The sequence below is a fragment of the Podarcis bocagei genome (genome assembly GCF_964188305.1).
Source record: "Podarcis bocagei genome assembly, chromosome: 10".
Classification (NCBI taxonomy): domain Eukaryota; kingdom Metazoa; phylum Chordata; class Lepidosauria; order Squamata; family Lacertidae; genus Podarcis; species Podarcis bocagei.
The window spans coordinates 31,126,819-31,143,602 of record NC_138135.1 but is presented as its reverse complement, the minus strand read 5'-3'; the positions used below and the strand labels follow the sequence as shown (position 1 = coordinate 31,143,602).

Below are 16,784 nucleotides of genomic sequence, written 5' to 3'. Positions count from 1 at the left end.
CTGGGTGTCTGAGATTCTGCAGAAGCTAAACCCTGGCAAAATCAATTTCCTTTTTATATAACCCCACCTCTTCCTGCATACCTGTTCAAAACGCCATCCATCTGACATAGTAGAAACCATTTGTGTGAGTTCTTCCTCCTGACACTGCAGAACCCTGTACACGTGTTTCGGAGGCACCTAGGAAAAAAGCAGGAAACACCAATATTGAGATGTAAAAGAAGACCCCTTTTTCCATGCAGATTCTCATTAGGAGACCAAGCCAGATGGGGCTATCAACATCACTGGGCATCAGATAGTTCTGCCTGCACTATCTACTTGTTGCAGAAAATCAAAGCGAGGGGCAACTGGTGGCTGTGAGCATTTACATCTGGGGAGCAGCTGTAAGCTCAGTAGTAGATCTGATCTACCTGTGAAAGGGCCCAGGTTCAAGCCCTGGTATCTCCAGGTACAGCAGGGGAAAACTGTGGAGATCCACTGCTGGTCAGCGGAGACAAAACTGAGGTGGTTGGACCAATAATAGACTGGCTTGGTATAAGGCCCCTTCTGATGCACCTATGCAAATAATTCTTTGAGGCCTTCCTCATCAATTCAATTGGCTGCCAGCTCCTGACTCAAAGGCCTCCTCTGCCCCTCTCACATGGCAGGGAAACAGTCAGTAGACTGGATGCGTTCAGAACAGGGATGAGACAGACCACAGTTCGCAAACAGAAGGTCCCAGGTTTCAAGCCTGGCATCTCCAGTTAAAAGGATTCAGCAGCCCATGACGTGAAAAGACTTCAGCCTTCCAGCCACTGCCAATCAAAACAGACACCACTGAGCAAGATGAGCAGAGTGCCTGGCCTGCCCTAAGGCAGGTTGCTAGAGCCTTTCCTTGAAAGCCATGCTAGAAATTCCCCAGGCACATGTTGCAACTGGCGCAGGTCCAATGGCAACCACATGGAGACCTCTGCATGCCAAGTTGGTGACAGACATCTCCACCTGGCTGGCCTCTCCTCTCCAGCTTTCTTAAGTAGGTAACCAGAAGCGCTTATTTACCGTTTTTTTCGCACTATAGGACGCACTTTTTCCCCTCCAAAAATGAAGGGGAAATGTCTGTGCGTCCTATGGTGCGAATGCAGGCTTTTGCTGAAGCCTGGAGAGCGAGAGGGGTCCGTGCGCACCGACCCCTCTCGCTCTCCAGGCTTCAGGAAGCTATCCCAAGTCTTGCAAGCCCGGCGGGATGTCCCGCGGGCTCGCAAGGCTTGCGGGCAGCAGCCTGCACCCAAAAGCTGGGGACAGCGGGGAGGTGCAGAGCCGCCACCCTGCTATTCCCCGACCTGATCTGGAGGCTGGCGGGGGGAGAAGCAAGCCTGCTTCTCCCCCCCCAGCCCCACAAGCTCGGGGGATAGGGGAATGGCGAAGCGCCGCCATCCCGCTATTCCCCGACCTGATCTGGAGGCTGGGGGTGGGAGAAGCAAGCCTGCTTCCCCCTCCCCCAGAACGGGACTCAGAGCCATGCCGAAGCTGCGCGCAGCTTTGGCATCGCTCTGGGAGCTTGCGGGGCTGGGGGAGGAGGAAGCCTTCCGCCAGCCTCCAAACCAAGTCGGGGGACAGCGGGAATGGCGCGCTGCGCCTCTCCCGCTGTCCCCCGAGTTTGCGGGGCTGGCGACGGGGAGGAGCAGGCTTCTCCCCCCGCCAGCCTTCTAACCAAGTTGGGGGACAGCGGGAAGGGCGCGCTGCGCCTCTCCCGCTGTCCCCCGAGCTTGTGGGGCTGGCGGTGGGGCTCTCCTGAAGCCTGGAGGTTGTGGGGCTGGTGGGGGGGGGGAGAAGCAGGCTTGCTTCTCCCCCCCCCAGCCTCCAGATCAGGTCGCGGAATAGCGGGATGGCGGAGCGCTGCCATCCCGCGATTCCCCGACCTGATCTGGAGGTTGTGGGGATGGTGGGGGGGGGGGAGAAGCAGGCTTGCTTCTCCCACCCCCAGCCTCCAGATCAGGTCGTGGAATAGCGAGATGGCGGAGCGCTGCCATCCCGCGATTCCCCGACCTGATCTGGAGGTTGTGGGGATGGTGGGGGGGGGGGGGAGAAGCAGGCTTGCTTCTCCCACCCCCAGCCTCCAGATCAGGTCCTGGAATAGCGGGATGGCGGAGCGCTGCCATCCCGCTATTCCCCGACCTGATCTGGAGGTTGTGGGGATGGTGGGGGGGGGGAGAAGTAGGCTTGCTTCTCCCACCCCCAGCCTCCAGATCAGGTCGTGGAATAGCGGGATGGCGGAGCGCTGCCATCCCGCTATTCCCCGACCTGATCTGGAGGTTGTGGGGATGGTGGGGGGGGGGAGAAGCAGGCTTGCTTCTCCCACCCCCAGCCTCCAGATCAGGTCGTGGAATAGCGGGATGGCGGAGCGCTGCCATCCCGCTATTCCCCGACCTGATCTGGAGGTTGTGGGGATGGTGGGGGGGGAGAAGCAGGCTTGCTTCTCCCACCCCCAGCCTCCAGATCAGGTCGTGGAATAGCGGGATGGCAGAGCGCTGCCATCCCGCGATTCCCCGACCTGATCTGGAGGTTGTGGGGATGGTGGGGGGGGGGGAGAAGCAGGCTTGCTTCTCCCACCCCCAGCCTCCAGATCAGGTCGTGGAATAGCGGGATGGCAGAGCGCTGCCATCCCGCGATTCCCCGACCTGATCTGGAGGTTGTGGGGATGGTGGGGGGGAGAAGCAGGCTTGCTTCTCCCACCCCCAGCCTCCAGATCAGGTCGCGGAATAGCGGGATGGCGGAGCGCTGCCATCCCGCGATTCCCCGACCTGATCTGGAGGTTGTGGGGATGGTGGGTGGGGGGAGAAGCAGGCTTGCTTCTCCCACCCCCAGCCTCCAGATCAGGTCGTGGAATAGCGGGATGGCGGAGCGCTGCCATCCCGCGATTCCCCGACCTGATCTGGAGGTTGTGGGGATGGTGGGGGGGGAGAAGCAGGCTTGCTTCTCCCACCCCCAGCCTCCAGATCAGGTCGTGGAATAGCGGGATGGCGGAGCGCTGCCATCCCGCGATTCCCCGACCTGATCTGGAGGTTGTGGGGATGGTGGTGGGGAGAAGCAGGCTTGCTTCTCCCACCCCCAGCCTCCAGATCAGGTCGTGGAATAGCGGGATGGCAGAGCGCTGCCATCCCGCGATTCCCCGACCTGATCTGGAGGTTGTGGGGATGGTGGGGGGGAGAAGCAGGCTTGCTTCTCCCACCCCCAGCCTCCAGATCAGGTCGTGGAATAGCGGGATGGCAGAGCGCTGCCATCCCGCGATTCCCCGACCTGATCTGGAGGTTGTGGGGATGGTGGGGGGGAGAAGCAGGGTTGCTTCTCCCACCCCCAGCCTCCAGATCAGGTCGCGGAATAGCGGGATGGCAGCGCTCTGCCATCCCGCTATTCCACGACCTGATCTGGAGGCTGGGGGTGGGAGAAGCAAGCCTGCTTCTCCCCCCCACCATCCCCACAACCTCCAGATCAGGTCGGGGAATAGCGGGATGGCAGCGCTCCGCCATCCCGCTATTCCACGACCTGATCTGGAGGCTGGGGGTGGGAGAAGCAAGCCTGCTTCTCCCCCCCCCCCACCATCCCCACAACCTCCAGATCAGGTCGGGGAATAGCGGGATGGCAGCGCTCCGCCATCCCGCTATTCCACGACCTGATCTGGAGGCTGGGGGTGGGAGAAGCAAGCCTACTTCTCCCCCCCCCACCATCCCCACAACCTCCAGATCAGGTCGGGGAATAGCGGGATGGCAGCGCTCCGCCATCCCGCTATTCCAGGACCTGATCTGGAGGCTGGGGGTGGGAGAAGCAAGCCTGCTTCTCCCCCCCCCCCACCATCCCCACAACCTCCAGATCAGGTCGGGGAATCGCGGGATGGCAGCGCTCCGCCATCTCGCTATTCCACGACCTGATCTGGAGGCTGGGGGTGGGAGAAGCAAGCCTGCTTCTCCCCCCCCCCACCATCCCCACAACCTCCAGATCAGGTCGGGGAATCGCGGGATGGCAGCGCTCCGCCATCCCGCTATTCCGCGACCTGATCTGGAGGCTGGGGGGGGGAGAAGCAAGCCTGCTTCTCCCCCCCCCACCAGCCCCACAACCTCCAGGCTTCAGGAGAGCCCCACCGCCAGCCCCACAAGCTCGGGGGACAGCGGGAGAGGCGCAGCGCGCCCTTCCCGCTGTCCCCCAACTTGGTTAGAAGGCTGGCGGGGGGAGAAGCCTGCTCCTCCCCGTCGCCAGCCCCGCAAACTCGGGGGACAGCGGGAGAGGCGCAGCGCGCCATTCCCGCTGTCCCCCGACTTGGTTTGGAGGCTGGCGGAAGGCTTCCTCCTCCCCCAGCCCCGCAAGCTCCCAGAGCGATGCCAAAGCTGCGCGCAGCTTCGGCATGGCTCTGAGTCCCGTTCTGGGGGAGGGGGAAGCTCGGGCTTCCCCGCCCCAGCCCCGTGCCTGGCGGGGGGGGTAATTTTTTTTCCCCTTTATTTCCCCCCCCCCAAATCTAGGTGCGTCCTATGGACCGGTGCATCCAATAGTCCGAAAAATACGGTATATCCCACCTTTTCCTCCACGGAATACATGGTTTATCCCTCTCCTCAGTTAATTACAACAACGACCCTGTGAAGTAGGTTAAGATGGGGTTGCCATATTTCAAAAAGTGAAAATCCGGACAGGTCCTAGTCCTCCACTCCAACAACTACACTACACTGGCTTCTGCTATGCAGCAGCTATATAAATTAAGCAGGTAAAAAAATATGGAGGAAGCAAAATTTCACTTAGAGAAGGGTCAGAGAGATTTCCCTTGGAGCCTGAATTTGTTCTGTTGAATGTTTTAATGTGTTGTAAACCGCTTTTGAGATTTCCCCCCCCCCTTTAAAATGTAATGTCGTATGGAAACGAAACAAAATAATAATATATTTCATTGGGTGGAGGGAATGGAGCCTAGCTGTCCTGCTGTGGCGACCGTAACCTAGGTTCTAGGTGCCATTTGGCAATTACCTTATATATCTGAGTTTCTTACACTGCTTGAAAAGTGTGCTGGCTTCTTGTCCTTCTGCTACCATGAGGGATAAGAGCCCAGGAGTCTGGAACGCCCCCATTCCATTGAGCATCCACAGATCTCCCTCTGCTTCTCAAACAATTTATTTTCTCCAATTTTCTCTCTATTCCTGCCTCCCCGTATCTCCAAACCATGCAGAGAAGCAGAATCTCAGGAGTCTCCCTCCCAGCAATGATTCACCACCCTTTTCTACTTTGCAATTAAAACTGTAATCTGAGATCCAGGCTAGGGAGTGCTCAGAAATTAAAACAACCAGATTCATTCACTTCCTCCTCTGGGGGGATGAAAGATTGGCCTTCTTTCTTCTACCAGTTCTGCAAGATTTCCTGCTTGCGGATCCTCAGAAGGTAGAATTTAAGATTTTCTGCCGTTCTGGGGAGGTGCAAAGCCCCCGGGTTTTCATCTCATACATGAAGGCTCCTTGTTATTGTTAGTATTTTTCTTTTCTTGCCAAAGGCCTTCTGGGGCCATTCAGTTCACACCTGTGTTATAGTGTAGTCCTTTTCTTCCAGTCTGTCCTTGATTAGCCTGATTAGAGACCCGATGTTGTAGAATTCGGCTTCTTCCAGAACCCCTAGAAATAAAGGCAGAGAGCGCAAGAGATAAAATAATGAGCACCGAGCCACTGAGCTGACTCATTGTCAAGCAGCTCTCGATAAAAATACTCATCCTTTGTTACCATCATCTAGTCATTCTATAACCAGACAGCTGGTTAATTCTGGATCCTGAGCCAGAGTTATATTGCCGCAGAAGTTTAAAGATTACACAGATGAAATTTTGAAAAGCAGCCTGCTATTAACAGCGACTCTGGGAAGCAGGGCTCATACCCTAAGTCCACGTACAGCGAGGAAGGGTGAATTCACTGGGCACGTGAGCTAACTGGGCACTTGAAAGACAAGCAGATTTATTGTGACATACACACCTTGTGGAGCTAAAGGCTTTCATTATTATTATTTTTTGAATTTTATTTATTTATTAAAGTTCTTATGTTACATCGGTAAACATTACCATATTACATGACAAGGCTTATTGTACTATAATTTTCAACTTGTATACAAAGTTTATATATTAAAAGAAATGGGGGGGGAAAACAAGGGCAAAAAACTATTCCAAAATCAGATATATACCAACACTTTGGACTTCCTGTCTATCCCGCTGTATATTCCTTTTTTTCAAATGAATGTACTCTTATTATTGTATATTTCTTTACATTTTATCTAATACATTCCTGTATCAATATGTACTCTTGGTCTTATTTCTCAACTCAGTCTCTCTCCAACCTCAATCAAATACTTACCTTGATCATGGAGCTAAAGGCTTTCAATGGCTACTAGCCATGATGGGCATGGTCTGCCTCCATGATTTGAGGCAACGTGCTTTTGGATACCAGTTGCTCAAAACCACAGGGAGGGAGAGTGTTATTGCACCCAGGTCTTACTTTGGGGCTTCCCATGGGCATCTGCTTGGCCACTGTGAGAACAGGATGTTCCACTAGATGGACTCTGATATAGCAGGTTCTTATTTTCTTATGTGCTCCTTTGTTGCTGGCTCCATAGGGATGCTTTGATCCCATAGGTAGGCTGAATCACATGTGTACTCCAAACACATCAGAACCAACTAGCAAGGCCATCCTATTATATATATTTTTTCAAAATACAAGCATGACAAATAGAGAAATAAAAACAGGAAAGAAAGAAAAAATACAATTGACTTCCCATCCATCTTCCACGGATTCCTTAAATTAACAGTTGTGGTTTGAGGACCCGATCCCCGCCTTGTGGAATGAAGACACACAGACACAGAATATAAGGTTAATGGGCAAGAAAAGGCCACAACTTTATTGATTACAGCAAGTGAGAAGGTATTGGCTTAGGCATTGGACCACAACAGATTGACTCCACCCACTCGGAGAGGGGGAGGAGCCCAAAGGGGGTTTATTCACCAGAAGGTGGAGCCTGTTGATGCTAATACAACTATAAGCTCTCCCCTGATGTCACCGAGGGTCGTGCCATGGCCCCCCGCCACACAGGCATCGGACAAGATCCACGACCGCCGGATTCCTTTAACGGAATACCCAAATTTGAAGGGGTAGGCGATGGCCACACCTAGCCCTTCCACACACCAACAACACATTCCAGTGGCTAACTGCCACGACGAGACGGCGAAAATAAGGCAGAATGGCTGGCGCAGCAGTAACTTAAACTGCAAACCACGCCCCCTCCAAGCCGCCCGGTTGGGTGCTTACCTGTGGGCGTGGTGCGCCAGCCAGCTGAGTGGGGCAGGGGGCATAACGCCCCCTGTGTGACGCAGAGATCACGTTCCGACCCCAACACCTCCCCTCTTGTAGGAGGAGAGGCTTTACTACTGCATATTCTATTTTAAGCAAAGCCATTTTACCTCTATATTTCCCTCCATATAGTTAGTAGGATTGGAATATTACTTGTAGTTTAAGACTGAATTCTGGACACAATGGAAATGTAAAAGATTTGGATTATCATAAAAGATGCGGGAGGAAATGATTAATAATAGGACCCACAAAGGGGAGAATGGAAGTTCAGGAGATTCCTTGGAATCATGTTTTTATTAATTTTGTTTGATATATCTCTGTAAAATGTTACTTTGAAAAACCAAATAAATAAATTTATATTATTTCCCTCCATATAATTTTAAACAGCTGAGCTTACTCCAAACCGACTGGTGCCTTAACATTTTTACAATAGTTTTTCAAATAATCTACAAATGCTTTCCAATCTTCTTTAAATCTAGTCTCTTCTTGTTCTCTAACGCTACTTGTTAGATTTGCTAATTCTGCATACCCCATCAGTTTCATTTGCCATTCTTCCTTTGTGGGTGAAGCATCCTGTTATGTACATGGCCATCCCATGTTTCCTGCAAGTTCAATGCACCATACAAAGCTGTCCTCCACCCCTTCTATTTTTAAATCCTCACACCCGTGAGGCAGGTTGTTAGGCTTGAGAGCAATTAATCTCAAGGCCACCCAGTGTGCTTGGAGGGGCAGATGGGAGTTGTAGTACAACAATATCCGGAGGGCACTGGGTTGGCGAAGAGGAACTAAACTGATAGCTAAAGTAATGGGCAATGAAAAGAAACCTTTCATAACATAAGCAAAGGATTGTTGGCTCCTCTTTCGAAAATGATAGTAGTTCAATTGTGGCTGGGCAGAACTCTTAAGAGAAGATGAAGAAAACACTTTTAGTTTTAGAGCTTGTTTCTGTGCACGCTGCCTGAAGCCAAGACTTCCACAGCACTGTGGAGTCAAATGAGTCTAAATTTCCTAGAGGCAGGGAGAATACAAGTAACTGCAGTCTACATACCAAGCACCAAGATACAACTTGCAAGAGAAAAAGATTCCAAACCTAAATAAGTTGATAACTATGTTCAAAGTAGGGGTTTTTCAAAGGGTGTGTAGTGAGGAACAGCTATCGGCTTAATGAATGCCAGACAGAGTTGATTCTAGCTATACAATGGACACCAGAAAGGAAATTCAAAGCTAACAAGAAAATACGGAGAGAAAAGAAAGCTACAGGGGTGGGGGGGGAGGGAATGTTATTATTGCTAATGTTTAAATAAATGCTAAAAAATATTACTATTATATACCCTTCATTTGTGGATCACAGAGCAGTTTACAATATAAAAACACAAAAATTCATAATGTAGTAACAAACAAAAACTATGCCCCCCCCCCCCCAGTTTAAAAGGTCAGATTATTTCATTAGCCAAAGGCCTGGGACAGTCATCCCCAAACTCGGCCCTCCAGCTGTTTTGGGACTACAACTCCCATCAGCCCTAACAGGACCAGTGGTCAAGGATGATAGGAACTGTAGTCCCGAAACAGCTGGAGGGCCGAGTTTGGGGATGCCTAGCCTGGAAGAAGAGGATGTTTTTACTGGTGCCTACAGATATGTTATAAAGGCGCCAGGTGCGGCTCCTTGGGGAAAGCATCCCACAAATGGGGAACCACTGCCCATCATTTTATTATAGTATTTATTTCTACCATTGGTATTTATGCCCTCTGCAAAGTAAAAAGACTTCGCAGAGATGCCACAATTATAAAGATGTCCCAGTTGACCTTAAGGATGGCAACCCCAGAGGGGCACTTGATGTAAATGAGAGCAAAGGAAGGAAAATGCTGCAGCTAATGTTGAAAATGCAATCCAGCACTCTTTTAACAGTGCTCAAAACTAAAACGGCAAATGGCCACTATACACACACACATACACGTATACAAATGTGGGAAGTGTACACATGCACAGCCACAGAGAGCGAGAAGCTGGGTGGCACATACGACAGAAGTTGTAAATCTGAGTTGTTAAATTGGAAGCAGAACCTAGCACTTGAAAAACAAACAGCATGTCCACATATATTCAGGACAATACCAGTCTAGGTCCTGGAACACCTTTAGAGCACATTTACCTTTAATAATGCGAAAGCTGGATTTCAAAGGCCTTTGGGGGTGAAAACTGTAACAAAATTAATTTTGTGCAAGAATGTATTTTCCCCCTATGTAAACACTGAAAAAAATGCTATGATTAGTCTATCCATATTGCGGGGGGGGGGGGGGGAGGGATTGTGCCTGAAAAAGCATAGCTCACATATTGCTATACTAACACTTGGGAGAGGGGCTCAGAGAGAGAGTTGTGTATGACAAGCCTGCAGTGTTGCTATCCAGGGTGCTTTAGGGAAATGCCACTGGAAAAAGCTAGTAAATTGACTGCAGCAGCAGCATAGGCGGAGAAAGGGAGTTTTTATTTATTTATGTACTGCATTTATTTCCTACTTTTTTCCCTCTCTCCGAGCAGCTCAAGGTGGCCTGCATGGTTCTCTCCTCATTTAATCCACATACCAACCCTGTGAGGTAGAGTAGGCTAAGAGGCCGCAACTGACCAAAGGTCAGAATGATTATTGGAAATGTGCTGTTGCTGCAAATATAAACACTTAGATGGGTATATATTTGCCTACCAAAGGCTCAAATCCTTTTGCTCAATAGAGATGGAGTTGCAAGGGAGGAGAGTGGCTGTTTCGACCTGTAACAAAAAAAATGCTGAATCTATTACTAGGGAGGTATAAATTATTAAAATTATTAAATAACAAAAAGCATTATTAAAATGCACTGCTTTTTGAATTATCAACGCATGGGCTCCCAGACTTTGGTTGACATAAATATCTTCTGACAACTTTCTCCACCTGCAATCCAAAATGCCACGCCTACCATTACACAGAATGTAGTATCGATAGCCTAACAATTTCCGGTGAGCTTTAACAATCAATCCCTCTTCCCAGAGAACTCTGGGAATTGTGTCCCTTTGAGGAGAATAGGTGTCTCCTAACTCGCTACACCCTTAACAAACTACAGTTCCCAGGATTCTTTTCTTTTGGGGGGGTGGAGCCATGACTGCTTAAAGTGGTATGAAAAGTGCTTTAAATGTATAGTATAGATGCATCCTACTTGTGTGACAGCAGGTTAAACCTTCCCTAGCATGGAAGCACAATTATGGGAGTAGCTCCTCTTGTCAGTCAGATATCTTCCTGCATGGGTGCGCACGCAGAGAGAGATTTGTTTTTTTGGCCCTCCACTCCACCCACAAAAGATAGTACAAGTTTGCATGTGACACAGAGCATATGCAAAATGTGGTACAGATTTGTCTCCTCTTTTGCAAATGGAGCTGAGGGCCCAATCCACACCTTTACCAGGGCCCAGCAATCCTGTTGGCAGCCCTGTGCCCTCGTGTGTGGATAGCAGTTTCACATAAGGATGGAATTCTGTACCTATTGCATACTCTTAAGGGTGATGAAGAAATATATGAATAAATCAATAAGTACGGAGAACACTTTAAATGAATACAAGCACAGAGTGCCAAAGATAGAGGAGACGATAATCCATGAATACATGGAGTTGGTACTCAAATGAAGGCGACCCATTTAGGTTAAGCAGAGAGGAGGGAATAAATCAACTGTCCCATTATTCAGTTTGGGATTAATGCAGGTGAAATGGTTTCTACGCCCCTGAGCAGGGTTCTGGAACAGCCTCTCGTGAATAGTACTAAACAGAAGGACAAGCTGTGCATCATGAAAAATGGAAAATAATTATTGAGCTCTCTGATGCCCTGCTGGAGCAAAGACTATTCCCCCCCTCCTAAATTATGTTCTATCGCAGAAGAGAAATGGGACATGGAACGATGGGAGGTGCAAATGAGGTCAGCTTCAAGAAAATAAAGTCTCTGTACAATGAACCCCTTTTAGTCAACCAAGGAGAATCAACTAATCAACAAGTTTTGAACCCATGAAGAAGGCTAACCTCTCCAGAAAGACAAATTAGTGACCTCAGTAAGAGATATAGGGATATATATTGCCTTTCGATCGTTAACATGAGATGCTGCTTCTTGCAACATAGGCAAATAAGCATTTGTCATCTGCTATGCTAATCTCTGGTTATTTGCATCCATCCCCTCCCCAGAGGCATGCACAACCTCCTCCGCTGCCTAGTTAGCAATAGCAATAAGCACTTAATGAATCCACAGTGGAAACAGAAGGATGCTTAGGAACCAGCATTCTGTTATTACCCAGAACCCGCTCAGACACACCATCTTATTTCAAACCCTGACCTTTCAATATCTTTGTTTCCTTCCGCAGAAGCAGATGAATAAAGAACTATGGCCACTGAAAGCTTCAATCCCAGGGGGCAGTGGGAGATGAGGGAGAGGACCTTCCTTTTTTGACATGACCACAGACGTTCTAGTCATCAATGTTTAAGAGGACCTTGATGAGCTTTCTGATTCCTGCCCATGCCCAATGTTACAGCTCCCAGAGACGGGGTGAGGATAAAAGTAGAATACCAAAATTGCACCACGCCACCAGTCAGGGTCATCCATAACTGCTTGTCAGAGCAAGCATTTCTTCCACTGTGTTTACTCCTGGCTTGCGATGCAGAAAATGAATGAAAAGTGGAGCAGCTCAAAGACAACTCTTGCTCTTGACTTGTCTACCCCCATTCCCCTGAGAAAGAGGTGGTTTATTAGGATATAGCTTAAGCTGGTAAGATAGCTACACCTGCTCCGGGTTCGAGATTAAGCCTGGGAGATGTATCACAGCTGAAATCACCACTGCTCCCAAGTCACTCTGCCACCGCACAGGATGGGGGCTTCGTTAAACCTCTCCGCTGAGGCCCCGACAGCTGTGCACCCCTCAGTGGAGCAGTTTAAAGAAGCCGCCCCCTATGCGGAGGTGGCAAGGGAGCCCTGCGGACAAATCCTGACAAGCTCCATCCACAGAGCTATCTTCGCACGGGCAGGCAGCCTCTTCCCCCTGGTGCCTGGATCCAGCTGCCTCTTCCCCACCCCACGAGTTACTGGGGTGAAACCACCTCAAACTTCCTCAGCATGGGGGGGGGCAGCGGTTTCACCCCGACACCTTGCCAGGGCCAATGCAGCTTGTACCTCCCTTTTAACATCACAATGTGCTGCCAGATCGCTATGTTTGGCTGGTGATACATCACAATGTTGAAAACCTGACATTGCCAGAAAAGGACAACCAGAGGCCTGTCAGGATGGAATATAAGGAAAGCAAGGTTCGGATGATGAAAACTTGGTATGAAATGGAGAATGAAGATTGGGGACTCTTCCCTATGGGGAGTTCAGAAGACCCTTGGATTACAAATTCGATAAAGGCGAAAATTGAAGTATTTGGGACATGTGTATCTGAAAAGACTAAGAAACAGGACCTGGACTCTTTCTTTGAATATGGAGGTCTGGTTGGAAAAAATATAGACCCTAATGGGTCAAAGCTGCTCCGAGACTTGATGTTCAACATGAAGGACTGTCAACAAAACCGGCTGAGAGGGATTGAAAGAGACTTAAGGGCCTCGGACGTGATAGACCCAGGCTGAGAATTGATAGACTGAAGGATAATTTCTGGGGATCAAAACCAGGGAAGGGGGGGGAGGAAATTTGGAATCCAAAGGGGTATAATTATATGTTTTTATTGGATAGGTTGCTTGGTAATAATTATAAAAATTGGGAAACTCGTGAAAGGGAACTTGGGTCGACCTTAGAAAAAGGGGTAAATGTTATGTATTAAAATGAGGTTTAGAAGTTTAAATTTGGTTAATTAAGATGATTTAAGTAAAATGTTAATAAGGGATAATTTGGGGATAAGAACTTGCTGAGTTAATTATTGGAATAGGGATGCAAGAAGGGGAGGTGGGGGAAGTCTGGGAAAGTGGTTAAGAAATTAAGGATTTAAAATTATACTTGTTATTTGTGTGTTGTGTCTGTATGTGGTTGTTTATGTTTTTGTGTTTGTCTAAAAAAATTTCTGAAAACCCTAATAAAAAATTTTATTAAAAAAAAAAGAAAACCTGACATTTCCCAGCCCTAGTCAAGACAGCTTGGCTGCAATTGCCCACACACTGGTAACCTCCACGTTGGATTTACTGCAATGTGCTCGATATAAGTTGGTTTGGAAGGGCAGGTCAGCGGCTAGATTCTTTTTCTGTAGGAGCCAAGCGCCATCAGCATACAACCCCTTTGTTTGTGGGATGTGCACTACCTGCCAATCTGCTACTATGCCAAGTTCAAGGTCTGGGCCCTATATACCACTAAGGACCAGGTTACTTGAGAGGCCTCCTTATTCCTTATGTACCCAGTAGGCCACAGCATTCTACAGCAAAGCGACCTCTTCAAGTTCCTAAAATATCAGAAGCCCACTCCACAGTAACTTGGGAGCAGGGCTTTCAATGTGGTTGCCGCTGTTCTGTGGAACATCATTCCTGTCAAGATAGGATAGGCACCCACTATCTGAACTTTCCAGAAACAGTGGAAGATATTTTTGTTCAAACAGGCTTTTCCAGCCGGATGAAAAGTTCTCCACCTTAGATTTTCTTTTTGTATTGTTTTTAAACCTCTCTTCAGTTATGTTCAGTATGGTTTTTAAAACTATTTTAGCTGTTTCTATGATGTTTGTAAATTGCCTAGATACATACACAGAAGACGACATAAATTAATATAGAAAGAATGGAAGCGTGTGGATAAGCCAAGTCCAGAATCAAAAACAAGGCAAGGAACACAAAGATTTACATAGCACAGATGCAATTGAAGTAAGAGATGCAATTGGAATAAGAAGTCTCACTTCAGCTGCCAACTGATTCCAAAGGAATGGAGCTGCAAAACTTAAAACGCCTGGTTTCTAGTGCATACTTAGTGCACCTCTGGAACACATAGTGCTCTTAGCAGTGCACCATCTAAGGAGCACAGTTGCCTGGCAGGTATATATGGTGCTATGTGATCCCTTAGGCAATCTGTTCTGCTTGCCTCTGGCTCAGAAGGGAGGGATGGAAAGCAAGTGATGGTGAAGTTCCCAGTGCCTGCTTGTTTATTGACTACGTCTGGCAAGCATGCAAGTGGTAATGAGGCAGCAGAGGAGCAACAACCTGTAAAAGCAATGGCAATGGGGGCACAGACTCACTGAGGGATGGACACCCCCCCCTCCCAGTGAGGGCTTCCTGCCCAAGCTCCGCTCCCCATTAAACCTGGAGCTGGCACCTTATTCTTCATGGCCCTGGAACAAAGTGTTTTGCTTTAAATTCTCTCTTTGTACCAAGAGGACAAAACTTGAAACATTGAGGACACAAAAGCACAAGTGTATTCTCAAGGATCAAAACTTTATCAACACAGGACAATATATTAGCTCCATTCCCTGTACTCTGTAAATGGAACTACGGTAAATGTTGACATTCCTTTCACACACACGTCATGGATGCAGGGACAAAAAGTTGAGAGAGAGGATCTGTCATAGCACAACAAGAGCCATGGCACCAGCACTCTATTTACAGTGGATGTTAGTAGCACTGTAAACAAAGCATTTCCTTGAAGACTGTTACTTTGCAGTTTAAGCCTTTCCCCCCAAAGCATCTCATGGGCCAAATGGGGAGGCCCGTGGATCAGAAGCTCCCTACCACTGGTTTATAGGCTAGTTCATCCACTTCTTACAGTCAGCTTAAGTCATGCCTTGATGCACTCTGTTTGTTCCATTGGCCATGCCAAGCAACATCAGGCAGTCCTGTACTTGGGTGTGATAATTGCACAGGTCTGAAAACTTACCTTCCTCTGCCATATCTTTATCCAGTACTAGCTTCCCATGCCGGAGGAAATTCAGAATGGGTCCAAAATAAGTGGGATCCCGATCAATGAGATATGCACCCGTCTCATCCTAAACAAAAGAAGCAGACAACAAACAAGTGTAAATCTTGTCTCATGAACCACCCTTGAGAGTGTTAATAAGCATCTGGATAGGGGTGATCCAATATACATTGTTGTGTAGACTTAGCATTCATGAAATAAGGGGGGGGGGAATCATCTTATGGGTCAGAACCTGACTAAAGGAGAGGAGGAATAAATGGGCAGATCTCACAATAGAAGAGGTGGGCTCCTCCAATGATCTGTATAGAGACTGGTGCTTTCTAATTGTTTTGCATAGGACCAAGAGTTAGGGGTGTGGAGCAAGGAGGCAAAGTTTGCTGGCGACATACCAAATTATTCAGGATGTACAAGAAGTGTTTGTAAAGCAGTCCAAAACTGGGAGAGTGGGCCATACAATGACAAATGCAGTTCAATGTAAGCAAGTGCAAAGTGAGGCACTGAAGGAAAATCCTAACCGCATTTATACAGGTGGAAGGCAAGCTGGGAGTAACCAACCAAGAATTGGATCTTGGGAGTCATGGTGAAGAGCTTAAAGAAAATGTTGATCCAGTGTGCAGAAGTTGTGGAAACAATGTGCTAGGGATTGTTCGTGCTCTAAAACAAAAGTGTCAATACCAAAATGGTTTTAAACAAACCTATGGTGTGGAATATAATGAGTACAGCTCAAGTCACCATAGAATCGTAGAATTGGAAGCCACCACAAGGGTCACCTAGTCTAACCCAAGACCCCCACCAATGCATGGATCTCAACAAAAGCAACCAAGACCGACGGCCATCCAACCAACCAGATGGAAATAAAACTGCTAGCAGCATAATGCCTTTAGCCTACAGGTAGGGAACTGGAAGTGGCTGGTGGACTTGATCATTATCTTCTCCACACCCACTCTTCATAGGCCAAGTTTTATAGGTGGGCAGGTCTGCCCACCTGATAGTCACCTGACAGCACTGCAATGTCAAGTGAGTCTTTTTAGGCATGTGTGGGTCTTGCAGGGCACTTTGCAAGGGACTTCAGAAGACGCTTGCAAAACACCGCCTTGCACGGCCAGTTTTGGCTGAGCCAGATAATTATGACCTGCCACATACCTTATATGTTCAGTTTCTGTTAATTGGTTCTCGTGGGAAACTTGCAGATTCTAGCTTAGCACAATTAACTCAAGCTGGTGTCAATTTACTCTTGGCAGAAAGCCCAGGTCTGCTTGACCTAGAAACTACTCACTCTGATTGGTTAACGAGCAGCACTCAACTCTGTTATCTGGGAATGCTAGCACAGTTTGGTGTGAGGTGTGTTAGGAGTTAGAAGTGCTGTGTATGGTTATGAGAGAGAGAGAGAAAGAAAGAGAGGATTTATTTTGCTTTTATTTGTATGCAGAAACTCTGCTGGTTTTATTTTTCCTTTTAATAAATCTTGTAAATAGTTATTCTGAGTCTAGCTGACTAGTCATTACTGCCGCAACTAGCTTCTTCGCTGTGCAGGAAAACTCTGCTACGTTTGGGCTAAAGCCAATAGGGCTATGCCTGACACTCCAAAG

General features: G+C 48.3%; 1 protein-coding gene across 1 annotated transcript in view; it reads right to left on the bottom strand.

The window, feature by feature from the left end:
* KCTD17 (potassium channel tetramerization domain containing 17) overlaps window positions 1–16,784 on the bottom strand; it is a 30,086-nt gene that overhangs the window by 7,022 nt on the left and 6,280 nt on the right. Inside the window, exons 2-4 of the mRNA XM_081211143.1 lie at window positions 15,157–15,265; window positions 5,524–5,615; window positions 82–177 (exon numbers count right to left, since the gene is read on the bottom strand). Coding sequence (XP_081067269.1) covers window positions 82–177; window positions 5,524–5,615; window positions 15,157–15,265 — 297 coding nt within the window. The remainder of the gene's footprint in view (window positions 1–81; window positions 178–5,523; window positions 5,616–15,156; window positions 15,266–16,784) is intronic.